General features: G+C 47.1%; 1 protein-coding gene across 1 annotated transcript in view; it reads right to left on the bottom strand.

The window, feature by feature from the left end:
• The window catches only part of DNAH9 (dynein axonemal heavy chain 9), a 385,294-nt gene that overhangs the window by 243,847 nt on the left and 119,216 nt on the right, over window positions 1-22,231 (bottom strand). Inside the window, exons 37-38 of the mRNA XM_044984418.1 lie at window positions 16,833-17,006; window positions 14,990-15,197 (exon numbers count right to left, since the gene is read on the bottom strand). Coding sequence (XP_044840353.1) covers window positions 14,990-15,197; window positions 16,833-17,006 — 382 coding nt within the window. The remainder of the gene's footprint in view (window positions 1-14,989; window positions 15,198-16,832; window positions 17,007-22,231) is intronic.

Below are 22,231 nucleotides of genomic sequence, written 5' to 3'. Positions count from 1 at the left end.
TAAGTGTTTCAACTAAGCATTTACTTTACATTTAATTAGTGTTTAATTAACATATAAAATCACCCATTCTTGAGGTTTAACAAATACATAAGAGATATATCAAATTGAAATGCAATTACTGGGAATCAAATGACAAGTCTGGGAAAATAGCCTTTTAATTTGAAACAATATCTCATAATACTAGTAAAAGGGGATGTTTCGATATCTTTGAAATCCTGACCTATTCAAATTAGTGTCTGAAATAAACATTCACAGTAAATGAGATTTATAGAGAGTTCTTTGTGTTTTCCAGTGGCTGTCCGTCAAAGAAAGCCAGGTTGCATGCAACCCTCTAAGGGCAAATTTATACTGTGCAGAGAGCCTGCACAAGGCCTATACGCTACTTAAAATGCTTATGGTTCAGAAGGGGAACTAAGTGGCCTTGTGTAGGATCTCTCACAGTTTACAAGCATTAAACTCCGTACATAATGGCATCAGAAAGCTCACGGGGCTCTATGGCCAGTCAAGCTAGTACAAGAGTCTGAGCTAAAAACTTTGGGATGCAATGTCAGCCTTCCCATAGTGTACCTGTTAGGAGTGCTAGTGATAATATAGGATTCAGGCCTCTATTTTTGCCTGAGACAGAATTCTATGTCGTTTGCCCGTTTGATTCTTGATACACTTATATTCTTACTAATATTTGTGACGTAAGGACAAAGACACCGTGTATGTTGCTTCTGCCTAGCCAGACGGGTTTGTTAGTATAATGGGAACAGCTAAGAACAGTTAAAGTGTTACTGGGCATGGTGGGAGTATAATATACACGTGCCCACTTTAAGACTGCCTCAACTCCTATCTCAAGGCAAGGTCAAGCAACCTATCAGGAGGGGCAATGGGGGACTGTGAGGAAGGTATAAAACACTAAAAAGCCAAAGAAATGCGTGTCCTTGACCGTAGCACAACCTCACTCCTTACCCCTCCCATGGGATACAAAAGAGATGGGATGAAGACCCCAGAGTCACAACCCCCCCAGAACAGAACATGACCATAAGTTGTAAGGGGTGGGACTGAGGGCATGCATTTCACATATAATTATGCCTGCTAAGAAGGGGGGAGAATGGGACACTGGGAAACAAGGCTCTGCGGCATCAGAGTTGTGGACATGCTTTCTTGAAACTAACCCCAAAAAACATTGTGTTGCCTGCACTTCAGACTTCTGGTCTTCTGCTTTTTGCCTGTGTGACAAGAACCAGGGGAGAGGGTGAAGGGAAATCCCTCTAACATACCCTCTCCAGTGTGGAGTCACTGCCTCCACCCAGCATGATTTGCATTACTAATCCTTATTACTTTAGTCCCTCATTGGCAGATGTCTAGCACAAAGCTCTTCTTTGCCCAGTCAGTCCTTTAGGGAAGAACGTTATGATGGTAGCTCACTGTCGTAGAGCAGAACTGCACAAAGCCACTAAAGGAAAGGACCTCTCCTTCCATTAGTCTGGGGCACAACACTGCAACCCACCAATGGGCCACCAAATTATAGGAAGAGAATGAGTGAGTGGGAGGGAGAATGGGAGTGAAAAGTGTGGGACAGAATGGGGAGAGAGGGGCGAGGGAACAAGCAAAGGTTGAAGTGAGGAGAAAAAAGAAGAAAGGGAAATAGACTAAAAAAACAACAGGCGGATTGGAGGAGAGATGAAGATGAGCCCAAAGTGCAGAATCTGTAGTTCCAAGGCTTGCCGGGTGAGGTTGTCAGGCTAGGCCTCAGATGCACACCCACAACTGGCTGCTGGCTCGGTATACAATTTCCTATACATTTACATTCATATAAGAGCTCTAAAAATCATTGACTGCAAATTGGGGGCATGAAGCTGAGTGGGCAGGAGAATCGGCATGTCTCTCTTCAGATAGTTAGGCATGTAAGAGTAGATCCTCTGCTGGTGGAAAATGTCATAGCTCCATTGTGGGCAGTTTCCATCAGCTGAGGGTCTACTCCATGGAGTTCCCAAAAACACTTGCTCTATTTCTTATAAATCCATGTTCTGAAGGATACGTAAACTCGACTGTAAAAATGAAGGGTACTTGTAACCTAGGCTCTTGGAGATGGACTCTGCATAGTCCCACTCTTGGGATATGTGCCAACTGGTGCCGATGAACAGTGCGGCCTTTTACTAGTAGTGCCTCCTGAAGTGCTTACGCCCCCCTGCCCCTCCCCTCAGTGGTACCACAAGCGGGGTCCACGCGATGACCCAGAATGGTGCTAAGATGGACTGTGCCAGGACCAGGACCTGCTGCGCGACGGTGATCGAGGCCGCAAAAGGGAGTGCTGACGACACCTGGAGTGATGCTGTGAATCAGACTGGCACTGTGAGTGGAACCGGTGCCACAAGTCTGATCACCACAAGTGTGATCAGCCCTGAGACTCCAAGTGGTGCTGGGACTCCAAGCGGTGTCTTGTCCCTGACAGCGCCAAAGGGCAGAGCATTGCAGGCTTTCCGCGGGACAGTGCCGCATGCTGTGGCATCAGGGGCTTTGCACAAAGGGCTGGGGACCACGATGCCGTCATGTCTATGAGGTCTCTCGTGGCCTCAAATGTGTCTGGGTTGGAAGGCAGTTGTGCCTCCTCCACCACCTGTTGCAGTGATCCAATTGCACCGGACTCAAAAGCCCTCCTTTGAGGACCGAAGTCGACGGTGCTGCTCTGCAGTTTTCAGCACTGGGGCTCCTCCCTGGGTTTTACAGCTCCTCTCATTGGCTGGTTCCGAGGAGTTGGGTCCCAAATTCGGGGAACCACTCCTCCTTTGTGTCTGGTGCTGCTTCTGACCTGAGGAATGGAACTGGTGCCAAGTCATCTCTGACAGTTTCAGCACTGGAGCTGCTGCTGGGGTACTACACACTGATGCACTTGGTGTTGGGTCCTGCTACTCTGATGCTGGTTGTGGTCTAAGTGCTGCCTCCATGAGTAGCTACTTCCGTCTAAATTCCCGCTCCTTCTTCATTCTCGGGCAAAACCCTTTGCAAATCCTGAACTTATCTGCCTGATGTGTTTTCCCCAGACACTTCAAGCAAGAGCCGTGGGGGTCTCCCATTGGCATAGACTTGTTGATTTACAGGGTTTGAACCCCTGGGACTTAGGCATGCCCTGAGTTCCCAGAGAGAGAGCGGTCGGGTTGAAGGGGAACCCCCCCCCTCCCGACAGTGAATTAATAACACTGTACTAACTAATAACTAACTTTAACTAAGGAAAACAAACACTAAATATATAGAACTAGGGAAATGTGGAGAGCCTGCTGAGCAAGAAGCCACAGTTCCACCGATGGTCATGGGCGGTAAGAAGGAACTGAGGAGGCACCAGGTTGGCAGGGTCATATATAGAGCACTGTCATAAACAGACAGTTAAGGGTTAATGCCTCTTTTACCTGTAAAGGGTTAAGAAGTTCACCTAGCCTAGCTGACACCTGACCAGAGGAACCAATGAGGGGGACAAGATTTTTCAAGAGGAAGGAGGGAAGTTTTCCTTTGTCTCAATGTTCCTTAAGTTTTGTTCTGGAAAGGAAAGATCCAGGAATCAGCCTCCTATCAGAGTAGGTTTATGTTTATGTTTATTTTTTTTGTAACTTGTCTTGTGCATAAAAAGGATAATCAAATTGGGTATTCTTTTGTGTAACTAAGGTTTTGCCCAGGGGAACATCCTCTGTGTTTTTTAATCTGTTGTCTGTGAGATCAGCTTGTATGCTATCTCCCAGAGGTTTTTCTTTTACCTTTCTTTTCTTTAATTAAAAGCCTTCTTTTTAAGAACCCGATTGATTTATTCTTGTTTTAAGATCCAAGGGGATTGGATCTGGACTCACCAGGGATTGGTGTGGGGAAAGTTGGGAGGAATGATTAATTCCTCCTTGTTTTAAAATCCAAGGATTTGGATCGGTGTTCACCAGAGAATTGGTGGAGGAGTCTCTCAAGGCTACCCGGGGAAGGGTTATAGTACTTGGGAGGGAGAGATATTCTGGGGAGAAGATAGAGAGAGTTTCCCAAATGACTCATTAACAATTTGGGTGGTGGCAGCAACCAGATCTAAGCTGGTAATTAAGCTTAGGGGTTCTCATGCAGGTCCTCACATCTGTATCCTAAAGTTCAGAGTGGGGGTGAAACCTATGACAAGCACTATGGAGGTGCCACTCCAGGGGGCTCCACAGCCAACCCGATGGATGCTGCTGGGGAAAAACTTTCCAACAACTGTGCACGTGGTGCACACACACCTAATTGGAATCAATATGAGCAATCACTCGAAGAAGAAGAACTACTTTATGAAAAATTGTAAATGGAGGGTCAGTCATTAAGGCTTGAAGTTCACTAACCCGCCTGGCTGATATTATTGCTATAATAAATGCAGTTTGAACTGAAAGATGAACTAGAGAATAAGATGATAAAGAGTGCAGACATAAGCTGTGTTAGCACTAAATTAAAATTCCATAGGGGAACAGACTCTCTCACAGGGGGATAAATATTTAGTAAATCTCTCAGAAACCTGTTAATATCATGCAAGAACATAGATTTACCACATATTGGTATATGAAAAGCCGCAACTGCAGCTAAATGTACCCTAAGCGATGTAACAGATAAACTCGTTTTATTCAGAAACAGCCAAACACTCTGGATTGAATAGGAGCTGACACAGGATCAATACCCTTATCAGCTACCCATAGTGAAAATCTTTTCCATTCAAAATCACATTTCCTAGTTGATTGTCTTCTAGCATTAAGTAAAACAACATACAGCTACAAAGAAAGATTTCTCTAATTCTGTCAGAGTCCTACTGCCTATGCTATCAGGTGCAGTGAAAGTGGATCTGGATGGTATGCTTTCCCTTGCTGCTGTGACAGAAGGTCCGGCGACACATTGGAAAGAAGCAGCAAGTCTGTGTACCATCACTGTCTCGGCCAGCCTGGAGTGATAAGTATCATCCTGGCTGAGTCCTGTGTAACCTTCTTCACAAGCATCAACACTAAAGAGCTCCTGTTCCTGAACAAAAACAATGACATTTGGGTTTTATCTTGTGGCAAATTTCTATACGATATAAAAATTCATATATACTACATATGTGGAGTATCCCAAAGAGCAAAATTGTCCCAATTGTCTTGGATCACAAAACCTTTCAAAGACCCTTCATACATCTGGGAAGAGTCTCTGATTAATTGGGCCACTAACTGATTGAGAGGTTCTGCCACATGCAGAGCTACTGGATAAATCTCGTGAATTATACACAAATCCCCAAAGGTTCACTGCCTCCTTGCAAAACTCTGAGGAATGGGCTCCTCCATGTTCGTTTACATAGTACATTGCTCTCATATTGTCTCTGGCTGCTTGAACCACAGATCCTTGCACCTGAGGGAGGAATGATCTCGGTGCCAAATGAATCGCTGTTAGCTCTAGAAGACTGATATAAAGGTGACAGTCTTGTAGATTCGAGAGACTTCTTGTTAAAGGTTGTTGAGCTGTGCACCTCAGCCCATTTTTAAGGCATCTATTCTAATGATCATGAAAGGAAAGGGATAGTTGAACTTCGCTCCCCTCCATATATGTTCCTGGTCCATTCACCATAAGATTGTTTTCTGGATTTTCTTGGGAATGGTATTAAGTTTGTGTCATGTACTGCAGGTCCAGGTTTCTTGCAAACAGTGTTGAAGGGGGTCTCAGCCTTTGTCCTATATAAGTTGTGATATACTTGGGTGATGCCATAAGACTCAGCAGAGAGAGGAAGAACTTTACGTTCTGAATGGTAGATTTCCTCTTCGGGAATTTCTCCTCCAGAAGTTCAGCTCTTGCCATTCTGGAGTCAAGATGTACTCCTATTAAAAGGATATTTTGTGAAGGCTTCAACAGAGATTTCTTTTCAGTGATCAAAAATCCCAACCTTTGGAACATAGAAAATCTGAACTGAGTGACACCCTTTGGTTCACCTTCAGAAGTTCCTTTTAGGAGCCAATCATCTAAATATCAGAGGGGTAGCCATATTAGTCTGGATCTGTAAAAGCAGCAAAGAGTCCTGTGGCACCTTATAGACTAACAGGCGTTTTGGAGCATGAGCTTTCGTGGGTGAATACCCACTTCGTCAGATGCACGCGACGAAGTGGGTATTCACCCATGAAAGCTCACGCTCCAAAACGTCTGTTAGTCTATAAGGTGCCACAGGACTCTTTGGAATCATCTAAATATGGACAAATATGGTTTCAGAAAAGCTGCCAATACAGCTAGGCATTTTGTAAAGATTTTAATGCAATAGAAAGTCCAAAGTGGAGGAGCCTGTATTGGAAGTGGTGCCCTATGGCAAAATAAGGGTACTTCCCGTGTGATCATCTTATTGAAATATGAAAGCAGCTTCTTTGAGATTGGGAGCAGTAAAACCTGTTTCGACAGGAGAGGGAGGGGATAATGGATCTTAGAGTTAATATTCTGAAGGGAAATCTTTGGATGTACCTATTTAACTTCCTCAGATCCAGCAGTAGAAGAAGTCCTCCATCTTTCTTTGGAATTAGGAAATAGTGTGAGTAGAAACCCCAATTTCTTAGATTTATTGGGACCTCTTCTACTACTCCTTCCCTTAGCAGGGAGTTGATTTCTGTGCTTAGCATTAATTTGTGAGAGGAGTCCCTGAATAGGGAAGGTGGTCTTGAACTGGATGGTATAACCATCTTTTATTGTGTCCAAAACCCATCTGTCCATGGTGATCTTTTGCCACTCAGTGTAAAAAAATGGCATAAACAGTCTCCAAATGTGAGGGGAACAGAGTTCAAGGCTGGCTTGCTGCTCTTGAACTTCGTATCAAACCTGAGGTTTAACTGCAGTGTCATGGGGTGCTCCACTCACCATTGGGCTGCCGCCTCCTCCTGGCTCTCTTCTTACTACAGCACCTATCAAACTTGGCCAGAATCTTGAATCCGACAAAGGCTCACATCCATCTGTAGTCAGTGGCTGGAAGGAACTGAAGTGGCAACCACTGCTTTTATATGTAAGTGGTACATTATATTTTTATTGTGCTACCCTCAGAACATGCCCGAATGCTGAGGGGAGAGGTGGGAGGGGATGCATGAGCACTCTTATAGGCACTACTAGTAGAAGGTTGCATCATTCACCGGCACCAGTCAGCTCATATCCCAGGAGTGGGAATGTGCAAAGGACACTCCAAGAGGAATTTATTTATATTATATTATATACACATACACACACACCCCTCTACCCCGATATAATGCGACCCGATATAACACGAATTCGGATATAACGCAGAAAAGCAGTGCTCTGGGGAGGGGGCCTGCGCACTCTGGAGAATCAAAGCAAGTTCAATATAACGCGGTTTCACCTATAACGTGGTAAGATTTTATATTATATATAAAATCTGTGTTGTATTTAAGTTTTACAAAGTTAAATAGGTGCCTGCTGGAAACAGCAGCCAACTAACAAACTACACAAAAAAGAGCAAATTAACTCTAAAATATGAGCAGTGGAGAACAATATAGAGCAATATAAATCATGCCTAACAAACACAATCATTGCAGTCATAGCTGAAATCTTTCACACACATTTGTTCACATAGCAGATGACTTATTCATATGCTTAGAGAAGAGAGCCCCAAACTCAAACCATAGCTCACAATCCAAGGAAATATGATCTGTCCATATAAATCTCAACAACTGCACCATCACTATTGAGATAAATGAGCGAGAGAAGGTTCTTTTAACCTGCTAGGAAGGCTTGAAGACAGAGTGTTTGAGTTTGTTTTTCAATCTTCCAGAGGACCTGTATTGACAAACTATGCTCTAGGAAAAATTAAAACGGCATTTGGAGAGGGAAATGTATTAATATTTGAAGATCATTCATAATTTGGACCAGATACCAAGGAAGGTTTGTTTCACCCGAGTTTTGCAGGAAAGACGTGCTGTTCAAGTCGTTCACGTAGTGTAAAATTCACCCCCACGCACAGGGCCAGTGGGATTTCAGGGGCATTTTGGCTGTATGCCTAGCCTTCTGCATTTGATCCATAGTGTAAATGAGGGCACTAACGGGAGGCGGTGTGGGGGCCAGTGAGGGGGCTGTGAGAGCAATTTTATGAACATAGAAGAATCCCATTGCCGTGTTGGAGCAGAGCTGAACATTAGAGCCTGGGATCAAATATGGCATTGGGCAAACAGCTCCCTAATGTCATACATGAGGCTCTTGCATGGATTTGTGAAAGTATCCCACCTTGCATTCACATGCACTTGCATGTGTAAAAGGCATTCTGTTAAAAGTGGCCCTTGTTGTCCAGCTCATTCCATCTGACCTGCACACAGCATGCAATTTCAAGCTCACCTGTACAGATCTTACACAGCAGTTAAAACAGCTGGATGTTAATAATTTGACTGTGCTTTGTGGGTATATAATAACCATCCAAACCATTTAAATCTAAGCTAAATGCTTATCTGAGTCATTTAATTTAAACTGTGATCAAATTTCTAGCTGGCCTCATGCAGCTCTGCAAGCCATGGCATTTTATTCTGCTGCAGCAGAGTTATGAATTATTTGTGTGCTAACATTACCATAAGCTCTTTTCCCCTTTCATAAATGATATAGGGCCATGTGCAGGGGAAGCCAAATAGAACTGAGATATATAATTTGCATGGGCTGATGCAGGAGCAACAATGAGCATGGGCATGCCTGTCATGGAGAAGGGAAGTTGAGAAGGCAGTGCCCAAATGTGGGGGATACAGGAAAACAGCTGCTCCTCTTTTCTTTTCTCCTACATGTTGTCACCAACACCGCCAAGCTCCCACCCCACCCAATAAATAAATGACTGACCCCTCTCCCACCCAGCCTGGACTCAGCCCTGCTCTGAACCGATGGGAATAGATGGCACAAACCAGGCCACTCTCACCACACAGGGTAGCCCTGTGTCCCTGTCCCAGCACCTGCCCCTTTGTATTATGGGAAGCAGGGCTTTTTTCCTGGGCTTTGGTAGCCCCAGCAGACTGGGCCCCTGAAGGAGCTGCTGGATGGTTGAGCTGGTAACACAGGCCGGGAGAGCATATACCTACCCCAAGTCTGTCAGACATTAATGCTGCTCCTGACCCTCTAGGGAGCCTCCCAATGAGTGTTCCCTCGAACCACTTACACCCGCATATGCTGTCAGATCTGGGGGAGTCGGAGGGTGAAAATCCTGGCTGCACTGAAGTCACTTGGCTTCACTGAAGTCAATGGCAAAACTCCTTTTGACTCCAACAGAGCGAGGATTTCACCCTGAGACCACAGGCCCTGATGTGAGCAGCAAGTCTACACACCTATGCTTCTGCTCACCCAGACCTGCACCATAAAAGCACACTGGGCTGGGGCAGGGCACTGAGGTTAGGGACTATCTCTCCCTATGTGTATGTACAACTCCCAGCGCAATCGGGTCCTCATTGTGACTGGGCCTTCTAGGTGCCATAATACAAACAACAACTTAATCCACATGGTTGGATTCAGGCCTGTCCCTATTCAGCAAAACTTTTCAGCCTGGTCTTAACTTTAGACATATTAAACACATGCTTCAAGTTAAATACATGCTTATGTGTTTTGCTGAACAGGGATAAATTTAAGCATATGCTGAAATGGAGCTTTGATGTTTAATTTTAGGCTCTGGAGGTTGAAAATCTGGTCCTCTCCCAAATCCTATGGCTCAGGTTTTCCAGACTCCCTGGGCCCTGGGTGGCTGCAAGGAGACTATGATTCACCTGTGACCCTGAGGGGAGAAAGAAATACATAGGACTTGTAGCCTAGTTGGGCCAACAGATACGCAGATGCGCCCCTTTTGATACAAAATTCCACCATGAAAGCCAAAGGCTGAGGCAGTCTGGGCATTGGCACTGTGTAGGGCTTGGTCGATATGACTTGTGAAGGGATCACTGGACAGCAGGAAACGTATGGAGGGTAACGGGTCACAGACTGTGGTACTGGAAGTGAAATTTGATGGTTTGAGGATTGTGGATGGACCCTCTTGGTCATGTTCACAGCACTCCCCCATCTAAAGAAACGCATCCACCTTCCCATTCCTGGTCCCAGGGTGGTAGGTCACCACAAAGTAAAATCATGTAAAGAACAGGGATCAGTGGGCCTGTCGCTGATTTAAGTGCTGAGCCATCTTCAGGAATAATTTGCATGGGCTGATGCAGGAGCAACAATGTGGTTGGTAAGGACTTGGATCGGAAACCTGGAGACCTCCAGGAGATGTTGCCACTCCTCAGAGGCTGCTTTGATGGCCAGAAGCTCTTTACTGTCATAGTTTTGCTCCACTGGTGTAGCCTGCCTGAAGAAGGCACATGGGTGAAACTGACCATTCAAGGCTGTCATTTGGGCTCCAAGCACAAAGTCTGAGGCATCCACCTATACTGTAAATTGCAGCCCGAGTTGGGGTGAATCAACCTAGGTAGGGGCTGTGATGAATTTCTACTTTAGATACTCAAAAGCCAGTTCCATCTCTGGGGACAAAGAAAGATGGGCTCCCTTCTGCAGGAGGGCTGTGATTGGGGTGACCACCCCTTAGAAACATTTGGTGAACTGTCTACGGAAACTGGTAAAGCTTAAAAAGCGTTGCACCCACAGACATCCCTGAGCACCACCAGTCAATGATGGCTGTTCATTTATGTGGGTCGATGACATGATGGGCTTTACGGACTCCTCACAAGGCTAAAGGACTAAAGGAAAGATAGAGCAGCACTGGGTCAAGAAGGCCGCACCCCTCAGCAGTTGCAGAGCATGCTCCAAATGGAGGACATACTTAAAATGGGACTCTGGCAATCAAGCAGGTGAAGACTGAAGGAGAGGCTGTCTGCAGGAAGGAAACCAGTTAGTACATAGAAATCCACAGGGGAAGGGCCTGGACTGTGGGTAAGGCCTGACCAGGCAGCCAGGGGTCTGATCCCTTTTTCTTTCCCCTTCTCCCTGACAAAGAGGAATCACTGAACACTGAGAAGGGAGCGGGGAACCCTCCACTGACTAACTGAATTGCTGAGACTGCTTGAGCAACCCTCCACAAGGAGGGAAACAGAGTGTTGTGACCACACCCCAAACTGAGGAGAGCACAGGGGAGGTAGGAAGTGGAGGCTGGTCTGGGACACTGAAACACTGCTCAACCTTCCCCCTTGGGCCCTGTGCCCTGCTCCCCTTCCCTCCTCCCCTTGTCTGATCCATGAAACACGGAGAAGGAGGAGACTGTAACTTCACTTCCAGGTCCCCACGTTGCTTGACAAGCCTGGCCCCAGGACTTTGGGGGATGTTGAGCCATGGTCTGCCCACCAGGCCTGCTGGCCCCTACGTGCACCACAGTACACATAGCCAGTCCTTCTGCAATAGGGTAGCCAGATGCCTGTTTTTTTGACTGGAAAGTCGTTTTAAAAGGGACCTGATTGCATCTGGTCAGATCTACTGACCGGACACCCAAAGTCCGGTTACTGCAGGCAGGGAGGTGCTGAGTCATCACTCATGCCAGCCCCTACTTAGCCAGGCCACTTCCTGCCTGCACCGGGCAGCAACTCCCAGCCGCAAGTCCCTCCCGACCTGGGCAGAGGTGGGGGGAGAGAGGGGAAGAGCAGCAGGTGACGCAAGGAGGGGGAAAGAAGAGCAAACAGGGGTGGGACCTCAGGGGGCAGGTCCTCAGGGGAAGAGGCGGGGAAGGAGATGTTCCGGCACTCCTGCTGGAGTGTCCAGGTTTTAAATAGTACAAATTTGGCAACCCTATTCTGGAGAGATGATATAGCCAAAAACCTCTACTGTGCCACAGTCAAACTGTCATACAGGCGGTGTTGGTAAAGCCTCTCTAAGACTCTTTGTACGTGTTGGTTGTGCTGTGTTCAGTCATTTATAAAAATAAGGGTGTCATTGAGACAGATAATAATCAATTGATCCAGCGTGTCCTGAAAAATGTTATTGATAAAATGCTGGAAGGTCGTGGGAGCATTACACAGACCGAACAGCATGCCCAGGTATTCAAAGCATCCATACTGGTTGTGGAAGACATTTTTCCTCTCATCTCTTTTTCTCACCCACATCAGGTTAAAGACCACACACAGATATCTAAGTTGGTAAAAAACTGGGCAGAGTGTAATTGGTTTAGGAGTTCAAGAATGAGGGGAAATAGGTAACTTTTCTGAACCAGTACACAATGCAGGGCCTCAGGGAACCATCCTACTTTTTAACAAAGAAGATTGTGGCCGCTGTTGGAAAGGTGGATAGCCAGATAAACCCCTTATGCAGATTTTCCCCCATGGAGCAAAGATGTGGCTAAAGGGGATTTGAGTGCCAGCTGGAAGGTGAATTAGGCAGTCGTGTTTGTGGTGCAGGGTCAGGGTGTCCACGGTTCCCTTGCTGATTATGTCTGCATGGTGATGGTACTTGCAATGTATTTTGGCGGCAGCCAGTGGGATGGTTGGGAGTGTGCCAAGCTCCTGTTGGCCCATTGCCTTGCAGGAAGGGGTTCCCCAGATGATGACATGAGCTCCAGAGGACACCCTTTGTCTCTTGGCCTTGGGAAGGAAGAATTGTTGGCAGTATTGGGAGCAAAAAAGTGTAATGTCCCTTTCCACCGACTGATACAGGGGTCATGGGCAGCGAGCCAGGACATTCCCATGATGACCAGAGAGTGGGGGGCCCAAATCAACCCACACTGAAGGATATCCCAGTGCTGCTGGAGGGTAACAACCCTTAAGGGGGTCCATCTGGTGGGTGACCAGCCCTGAGGCCAGAAGCAACCAATCAATGGTTTCCCCCAGATCCAGGGAATTCTTACACACAGTAGGCATCCCATAGGACTTAGCCACATCCTGGTCCATAAAATTGCCTGAGATTCCCAAGTCAACCAGAGCCTCCAGGTGCACTGCTGGGCTTATCAGGAGTAGGAGTTGCAATGGCAGTCAGAGCTGCAACAAGGGGGGGGGGGGGGTTGCAGTTGCTGTTGTCTCAACAGAGGTGCATGGAGGTCAAGAGTTTCTGTAGGAGGAAAGGGAGAGCCTGGACCCTCTTATCAGGGCTGAGGATTGGCATTTTCCAACCTCAGTCAGACACAGTCCTGAGATTTGGCATTAGTGTTTCTCAGCCTCAGACAGGCGTGGTCGGGCCTAGACAATGTGCATGGGTTCTGGGTCCTGGATTGGATTGATGTGCGCAGTTGAGAGGCTGGGCCACATTTATGGAGCTGCACCAGTTCTTCGTGTATTTTGTAACGCAGTCCAAGTCGAAACTGATACTGCTGCACAGCTTCATTCCACTCAGTGTCCGCGGAGAGGTGATGGAATTCAGCCACTGATCGATGTCCTTGCTGTAGCATTTGCAGCATGGCTTCAGTAGTTCGGATTTGGTGTGGATCACTGAAGATAACCGACATGGCCTGAATGAACTGTTCCAGCTGGCCCAGGAGGGGATGGACTGTTCCAAGCAGTGGGAGACCCAAGCTAAGGCCTCCCCAGTGAACAGACTAATGATGAGCCCTACTTGGGCCTGGAATGTGGGGAATGACCAGGGTATAGCAGGAAAGGGAGTCAGCACTGGTTTAGGAAACCTCAGAACTGACTATGAGCACTAGTACATAAGACTGGGACTTTTCAGCTTGGAAAAGAGATGACTAAGAGGGGATATGATAGAGGTCTATAAAATCTTGACTGGTGTGGAGAAAAGTTAATAAGGAAGTCTTATTTACTCCTCATAACACAAGAACTAGGGATCACCAAATGAAGCTAATAGGCAGCAGGTTTAAAACAAATAAAAGGAAGTGTTTTTTCACACAATGCACAGTCAACCTGCGGGAATCTTTGCCAGAGGATGTTGTGAAGGCCAAGACTATTACAGGATTCAAAAAAGAACTAGATAAGTTCCTGGAGGATAGGTCCATCAATGGCTATTACCCAGGATGCACAGGGATGGTGTCCCTAGCCTCTGTTTGTCAGAAGCTGGGAATGGGTGACAGGGGAATGGATCACTCAATTATTACCTGTTCTGTTCATTTCCTGTGGAGCACCTGGCATTGGCCACTGTCAGAAGACAGGACACTGGGCTAGATGGACCTTTGGTCTGACTCAGTATGACCATTCTTATGTCTGGGAGTGGCACCTTTGGTTCCTGGAAAGCAGAGCCAGGATTGCTGGTGATGATCTGTGTTCTGCATCTGCAGGATGGAGACCTGGAAGTTCTGTATGGCTCCATCTGCTTCTGAGTGGGGTCTATGCCAGTGAGGTGGGCTCCTACCCTTTGTATTGGGCTGCTCAAACTGTAGCCAACCAGGCCTAGTGACTGAAATGAGAGTTCAGCCTATTGCTTAGAGCTGGGTCCAGGGGGACAGAGTCCAGGAACAAGCTGGGGACCAGTATCAGAGGGACAGAAGCCAAATGCCAGAGCAGGAGGGTTCACCAGAGTCATAGGCTGGAGCCCGAGCCAATAACTGAAGCCAGAAGTCAGAAGCTGGAGGGGAACAGAGGATAGAGCTGAAGTGGGCAGTAGGTGCAGCAGAAGTAGGTTCAGAAACAAGGCTGGGACAGGGACTGGAACAGAGCAAGGGCAGGAACTGGAAGCAGGTGGGGACGGGACTGGAATCAGGCTGGAGCAGGACTGGAAGCAAGGGCTGCAAGCAGGAGCAGGGCAACCACAGCAGCAGGTGTGGTAAGTGTTGAGCAGCTACTGATCTGTGGGTGCCAGTTTTATGAGCAGGGCTGGGGCTACTCTGTCAGTTCCAAGGCAGTGCAGCTGGGCTTCCTGATTGCCCAGCAGTGCAATTAGTTAAGAAGCAGGCCAGGAGTTGGTCTGTCCCCTGACAGGATTTCACCAGGTATCTTTCTGGGGGATTTAGAGTCCATGGTTCCCTCTGAGGCAGTTATATAATAAAACCAGATACAGCCTGCCAATAGCACATATGCTGGGGTTTCCAGCCACCCATACCCCCCTGAAAATTCCATTATACACACCAGAGGGAAAAATCATCACTCATCCCCTACCCCCAAGGACTCCTAACCCTCTGCCGCTTTACCTTGCAGCATGGCGGAGCTGGTGTAGTAGTTGAAAGGCACATTCTTCACCATGTACTCGTCGGCATCTAGGGAAGAGAGTTTGTCTCCGACGAGCACAGATTTCCCAGTGCCGGCATTTCCCACTAGCATGACTGGCCTCCTTCGCTCCAGGAGCCTATCCATGAAGTATCGCACTCGGATGGTTTCACTGGTGGGCACCAGACAAGCCTAAGGGGGGAATGATGGGGACGTGCAATGAGTCTCAGTGCACCCCCTTTCAGCCACGCTCACATAGGGTGGGGGAATACTGATCCAGCTGGAGATATGTGAGGAGGCAGTGTCCACAGCAAGCACCAAAGAAGAGTCGGACAGACTTCTGCCTGACAGTAAATTAGACTAGGGGGAGGAATAGCTCGGTGGTTTGAGCATTGGCCTGCTAAACCCAGGGTTGTAAGTTCAATCCTTGAGAGGGCCACTTAGGGATCTGAGGCAAAATCAGTACTTGGCCCTGCTAGTGAAGGCAGGGGGCTGGACTCAATGACCTTTCAAGGTCCCTTCCAGTTCTATGAGATAGGTATATCTACACCAGCTAAAGTCTTCAGCAACTAACTAATTGTCTGGTAGCATCTGTGTGTCCTCAATACAAGGTATTTCCCTAGGGCTGGTCACAATTTTTCCACAACAACTGTTTTTTGATGGAAAATTGGGGTTTTTACCAAACAAAATTTTTCACTAGAAGTGTTAGCTACTCACAAAAAACACTGATTTTTTTGTCAAAAAATACAAACACCCCAAAACTGATTTTTTTTTTAGTTGTCAGCCAACAACCAAAATATTTCAGTGCCAGCACGGTACCTCTTAGGTGTTGCAGTTAAGTTGTCCTCATTCTCCTCTATGGACCAGCCTCCCCAGCCAAACTCCATGTCCCATGATGCACTATGAGCACAACTCCCATGATGCACTATCTCCCTTCACCAAGAAAAGACAAGTGTATCATGGTAGATATAGGTCAACCAGAAAAAACCCAGCCTATGATGGAGAGTGTGAACATGAAGCACGCAAACTACAACTCCCATGAGGTACCAGGGCAGCATTTCAGATTCAAAATATTTTATTTTTCACAACTTAAATATTTCTGGTTTATGACCTGATTTTTGACCCCAAAAATGATTTTTTCCATGGAAAAATCTCCATTTTATGACCAGCTCTAATTATCACCTACAGTGATGATAAGCTGGTGGTGAATTTGTGACCCCTTTGCAGGTTGAAATCAGACATGTGTGCATTCTGCTCTGCTGGCATTCACTAGAGGGAATCAGACCACTACATCCCACCTATGTATGTGACTTTCATATTAAAGAACTGAATCAGTCATTAAAATAAGGCATTGGTTTGCTTGCAGAGAGCAAGTGTGATCTCTCTCTTCTCCACATTACCCCTTCTGGTTTAACTGGTGCCCTGTTTTACATTTCAGACAGACGTTATCAGGACAACAATGGACTGGCACTGCGGAGATGCATGCAGCTTGAGAGTGGATATCTGACTGGTAATTGACATGGCACTGTGTTTTGTGCACGGCTTTGATTCAGTCCATTGGGTGTCTGTCATTGCCCCATTCACCAATCATATTCCAGCGCACTGTAACAAGAGTACCACTTTCTTAATGAACCTTATCTTCATAATCAAACCCAGGTCACTTAATCACTTTAGAGTGAATGTTTGTGTCTTAGATGGAATGTCACCATTACTAACAAACCTTCATTTTCTCATGCCAGTGCTAACAAATCATATTAGACAGAGACAAAGCACACACCACTCACACCTATGTATTCTTCTGTGGCAATGAAACAAAGATTCACGTACCTGTAATGGCATTTCGGGATCAAATTCAAACTTGGGGATGAGTTTGGACCAAGGTTCAAACTTTTTTGTTTCTGGATCAATGTAAAAGTCGAAGACAGTTCCCTGAGAAGGAAACTTGATGGTCTTGAACTCAGTCACCCACCACTTACTAAATTCTACTCGGTAATCTACAAGCTGCAAGACAAAATGGACAGCAAAGATGCTAACCTGCAGAAAATCTCCAGTGATCAAAAAGGTTATGTACACCATGTCCCTAGCCAGTTTGGAACCATCCCCTGCAGTATATTCCCCTGGGCTCTGCCCTGACCATTCACACAGGACACTATTCCACAGCCTAAGAGTACTTACTGTCAGGAGCTATTTCCTGATGTTAAAACTAATCTTAATTTAATCTCATTACTCCTGTTTATAATCCTAAATAAATCCTTTCTCATGATGGCCATTTTAGATATGTCTTAGATTAGATAGAGAGATCCATCTGGCAGAATTAAGTACGTGTCTCAGATTAACCAGGCCAAGTAATTGATCCAGAGTGCATACATGCTTCCAGTAGTAGTTGTGGATGGCTTTCACGTCCCCACCTCCAGCCACGATTAGCCAAGGCATGCAGATTAAAGTTCTTCCTCAAAAATCACAACAGCCCATTAACTTTTGATTTCTGGATTCTTTCCCTGTCACAGCACTCTGGTATTGAGGAGCCCAGACTGAATGAAGTATTCCAAGTGCAATTGCACCAGACTTCTAGAAAGAGACAATCACCTTTCAGCTCTGACACCTTTGCATTAACCTTTATTTGCTGCTATACTACATCAGAAGTACATATCGAATTTGGTCTCTGCTAGCTTCCCTATGTCTCTTTCCCCCTAGTATCCTACACCATCCACTAGTCCTCACAGTGACTGTGAAATTTGGGGGAAGGAAGGAGAGCGATTGGACTGGGCACTCAGGAGGTCTACGTTTAGTTGCCTGCTCTTCCACAGATTCACGGGTGACCTTGGGCAAGACACTTAATCTCTCTTAGTCTGTTCCCCATCTGTACAATCGAGACATTATCCCTTCTCTTCCTCACAGGGGTGTAGTGAGAAGTTCATTGATGCTGGAGATGCATTCAGAGACGATGGTGATGAAAGACCATGTAAGCAGTGAATGCAACATTACAGCTTGCCCAGATTCTCAGTACATTTCTCATAAGGCTTATTTTTCCCCACATCCATTCGCTGTGCACTCTTGTTCAATACAGCAAGTCAGCTGGGACTGCCAACTCATTTCATGTACGCCACTAAAGCTCCACAAGAAAGCCAGGATTTTCACCAACTGCTGCATTTCAACTGGTGCCCTCTGTGAAAGGCTCCGTAGGGCTTTGCTATCCTGAAGCAGCCACCCCCTTAACAGTAGACCAGAGTATTCTTAAAACACAGTATTATTATCCAGGATTCTGCAGTCTGGTGCTGCTCACTGAGGCAAAAATCACTAATTCCCCATTTCCCTGTTGCTATAATTCCTCAGCAGTGGCTGTAGTAGCCTTCAATGGGGGTGGAAGTACATCACTGCTAAAAGCTTTCTCACTAGGGCGCCCTCACCACTGCACAGGAGAGCTGCTTCCAGCTGCACCGTAATGTGTCATCCACCCTCCCTAATATGCCATTTAACCAGAGCAATTTGGTCCCAACCCACACTGCCAGAGCGATGTTAAATTTGAGCTGCTTCCTTAATAAAACCCCACATGGAATTTTACTAATTTCAGAGCCTTTATCTTGAAATGGAAAATCTATCAACTGTTTTCCTACAGGGAGCCCACTCCCTTCCAGTGTGCACATCAGAGTGGAAAGGCTCTAAAGATTGTTTATCCTGACATTTCTGCAGCAAAAGGTCAGAGTGAAGGGCACCGTCAATGGAGAGCAATAGACAGATTTTATATTGGATCATTTTTCACCAGACTCTTGTTCAGCCTGCTGTACCCTCAGCTCCCCTGCTCTGACATTTACAGAGCAGCAAAGGAAGAAGCACAGCCAGCATCAAAAGCAAAATCTTGGGGAGAAATTCTGTGGCTGCAAAGGGCTTCTACTGCACCTGGTGCAATCTGCTAAAGCACACCTTCCCCACCACATGTTCAGCACACACTGCAGGTGTGTCCACACCACCACTGGGAGGTGTGACTGCAGCACGTGCAGACATTCCAGCTGGCTGTGAACTAGCTAGGTCAAGGCTAGCTTGAGTTATAATAGTGGTGAAACTGTGGCAATGTGGGCAGCCGTTGCTTGGGCACCCGGGTCCTGGCTAGGCCCTGGGCAGGGCTAGCCCATGCATCTGCCCACGCTTCACAGCTTTACTAGCTCAAAGCTAGCTCGGATATGTCTACATGTGCTGCAGTCACACCTCCCAGTGGCAGCCTACGCATACCCTGAGTAGTGCTTAGGGGAGCTGGGATGCATTCTTGCTTCACTAGTGGAGGTACTCATTGAACAAGCTGCAGTGGTGGGAACTAAATGTGAGGAGTCTTGGAGACCATACAATTCCAAGGAGCACAAGCACTACTAACCACTTAGGAAGTTTGGGGTGATGTTTCTTTAGACCCTGATGTGCTAGGACTGGGCCTTTTGGCAACAAGGGACACAGGAAAGGAACCTGCACCTGAGCACCTTGGCTGGGGATGAAGCATTCTGAGTCGAAGAGATCCGGCTATGGAACAAATGTCAGCAGAGTATTTCATTGTCTGTAGGTTCATCTAGTCAGAAGCAAATTTCGTGCAGATGAACCAAGGCACAGGAGCAGCTCTAACACTTTCCATTGATCCCTAAACCAGGCACCACATGGAGACACAGCACAGCTGTCCTCTCCCTGCCCCAGGGGACCACTTCTCTGGTTGAGATGCATGACTTCTCTGCTGAGATTGTCAACAAAAGAGCCAATCAGTGTCCAGTTGGAAGTGGACACTGTTCAATAGAAAGGAGACGGAGAGCACCAGCTGATCTCACCAAGGCCACTGGTTAGCCACCGGAGGGAACAGCCATGGGTCACTACTGAGGCTAACATGAACTAGATCCAAGCCTGGGATTGAGAGGTGCACTAATTACTCTGGCTGTGGCAGACATTGCTATTGTTATCAGGGCACCCTAAACCCCAGCTGTCAGTCACTCATAACGTTGCCAACGGTTTGCCTTTTTCTCTGAAATGACCCACAACCAGTCTCTTCCCAAGGGTGAATATTTCTGGTAAGAAAAATGATTTGTCTCTTCCTGTGCATGAGGAGTATGACAGAACCATAGACTTCCCCCCTCATCAGAGTCCTCCTGGGACCTTCCTGGAACAGCTCTACAGCTAACATAGCTGGGGTGGAAAGTGGAAACTTGGCACAGGGAGAAAAGCCTGTGAGTGTTCCAAGAAAAATGGGGCTTGATTTAATGGATGACTGGAGCAAGCCCCAGCTACGCCAGAGACCACATTTTGATCTAAGAATCCCTGTGACAGCTGCCCTGTTTTGTGGCAATACAGATCACAGGACGAATCCCATGAGAGCGGGAGATAAAGCACTGAGGGTTGAAGGGATTGGGTAACTCCCGGAGGAGATCAGGCCAAACCAGGGTCTGACCAGCTTTGGGAAATGCTGCAAAACCTTGCTCTTTGAAAAGTCTTTTCTACCATAAAACAATACACACACAGTCACCCCCTTTGACCTCCAAAGCCCAGTACTGAACCTCTCCTTCCTCTCCCCAAATGACAACACTGACCCCACCTTCCACCCAGTAAACCCCAACACTGGCCCCACTTCTACCTCCAAGCCCAACCACTGACCTCCCAACCCAATCAACCCCAACACTGACTGCCCTTCTACCCAAACAACGCCCTCCTCAAAAAAAATCACTCTATCCCAAGCAGAGTTTTTACCCCCAAGAAGTGAGAAGTGCCAGGGGCTCCATGAAGGCCACTAAGGACCTTGCTATTGCTATCACTTGTAAGTGGAAGGCGCCAGGATACTCTGGTGATGAGTGGTACATTTTGCAGGGGGTGCATGTTATATATTCTTTCAGGTGCTTGGCAGAGGCCTCGCTGCCCATTTGAACGTGGCTGATTAGCCACACACTAAAAATGGCAATGTGGAGCTCAGGAGCTGAGCTAAGAGCTCCAGCTGTCATGCACAGGAGCTCCTCTGCTATGAACTTCCTAAGCTTGGCAGTAGAAGAGCGCCTCACCTTCAGACCTCCTAAGATGCCCAGGAGGGAGAGGAGAGAAGCTTCCCTACTCTGCCCTTCCTACACTCGGAAACCCCTGCCCTCTGTGCACCAGAGGCACCCTGCAGAGGGTGATGGAGCTGGCCAGGACTGAGAAGCAGTGGATGAGATCTACTTATGGGGGGAATTGATTTCAGTTACTTCAGTGGGAACTGCAGCTGCTAACACCTCCGGAAATCAGGCCATTTAATTAAATGACCAGGTATAGATTTAGGGGCTTGATCTTAGGCCCCCAAGTTGGAGTTGCTGGCCATTGTGTTGATAATTTTCCTGCTGGTGCTGGCCAGGGAGGTTTCCTCCACAGGGTGTTCTCTCTCTGCTGGGACTTCAGATTTCTCCTGCTTGGCATCTGGTTTTACTAAAAATGACCTGGAATATATGTTCACAAGCAGTATGATTACAGTAACTAAGTCCAGGCAGCTAGCCTGAAAAACAAAGCACCCATCAGAGCAGAGGGTGTCCCCAGAGCTAGCAGTACCTCTGCAGGGCTCTGACACTTGGCCAAGTGTCTTTTTATTACTATTACTAGCTGGATGTCGTAAAATAATAGCAGCTTCTACAGCTACTTGGAAATCAGAAAACAACCACCTTGCCCCAAGACGTGTGGGAGGAGCATGGGCAAGCAAGGCCAACATGCTCTGGGCCTGTGCTGGAGTGAAATACCCATCACCCTGTCCTCCACAGTGTCAGATGGAGGGAGGCAGGGACTGGGTGAGCTGCATGACTGGCAGCTAAATGAGGAAGGAAGCGTGATGTAGCATTCAAGCCCCTGCAGTTTCAGCTACTCGGAGGACAGGGAAGATCAGGGGAGAAGGTCTCTCGGAGTCCTGGCACCAGTACCTGTGTTCAGGTAACAATATGGGTTTCCCAACAGTTGGGGACAGTGTTTCAGCTCAGTGGGGGAAAGGTTCCTGCCTAAAGGAAGGGAGTCACTTGCAGAAGAGACCACGCCCACCTCGTTTCACATAAACTCCTGGCCTGGGAGGCTGACATCCTCTGTTCCTCCACAGAACAGGCACAGCACGGGCAGCAGCAGGGCAAGCATCCCCCACATGGCCTCTGTGGTTGTGACTGAGCTGTGAACTGAAGGGACTGCCTCTAGGGATGAGACCGGATTTATCCACATGGTCCATTCGGGGTTTCTGTTGTGCCCACAGGAACAGCAGTCTG

The sequence above is a fragment of the Mauremys mutica genome, chromosome 12, assembly GCF_020497125.1.
Source record: "Mauremys mutica isolate MM-2020 ecotype Southern chromosome 12, ASM2049712v1, whole genome shotgun sequence".
In the NCBI taxonomy this organism is placed as follows: Eukaryota; Metazoa; Chordata; order Testudines; family Geoemydidae; genus Mauremys; species Mauremys mutica.
Note: the sequence above shows the minus strand (reverse complement) of the source record. Positions and strands in the feature narration are given on the sequence as shown.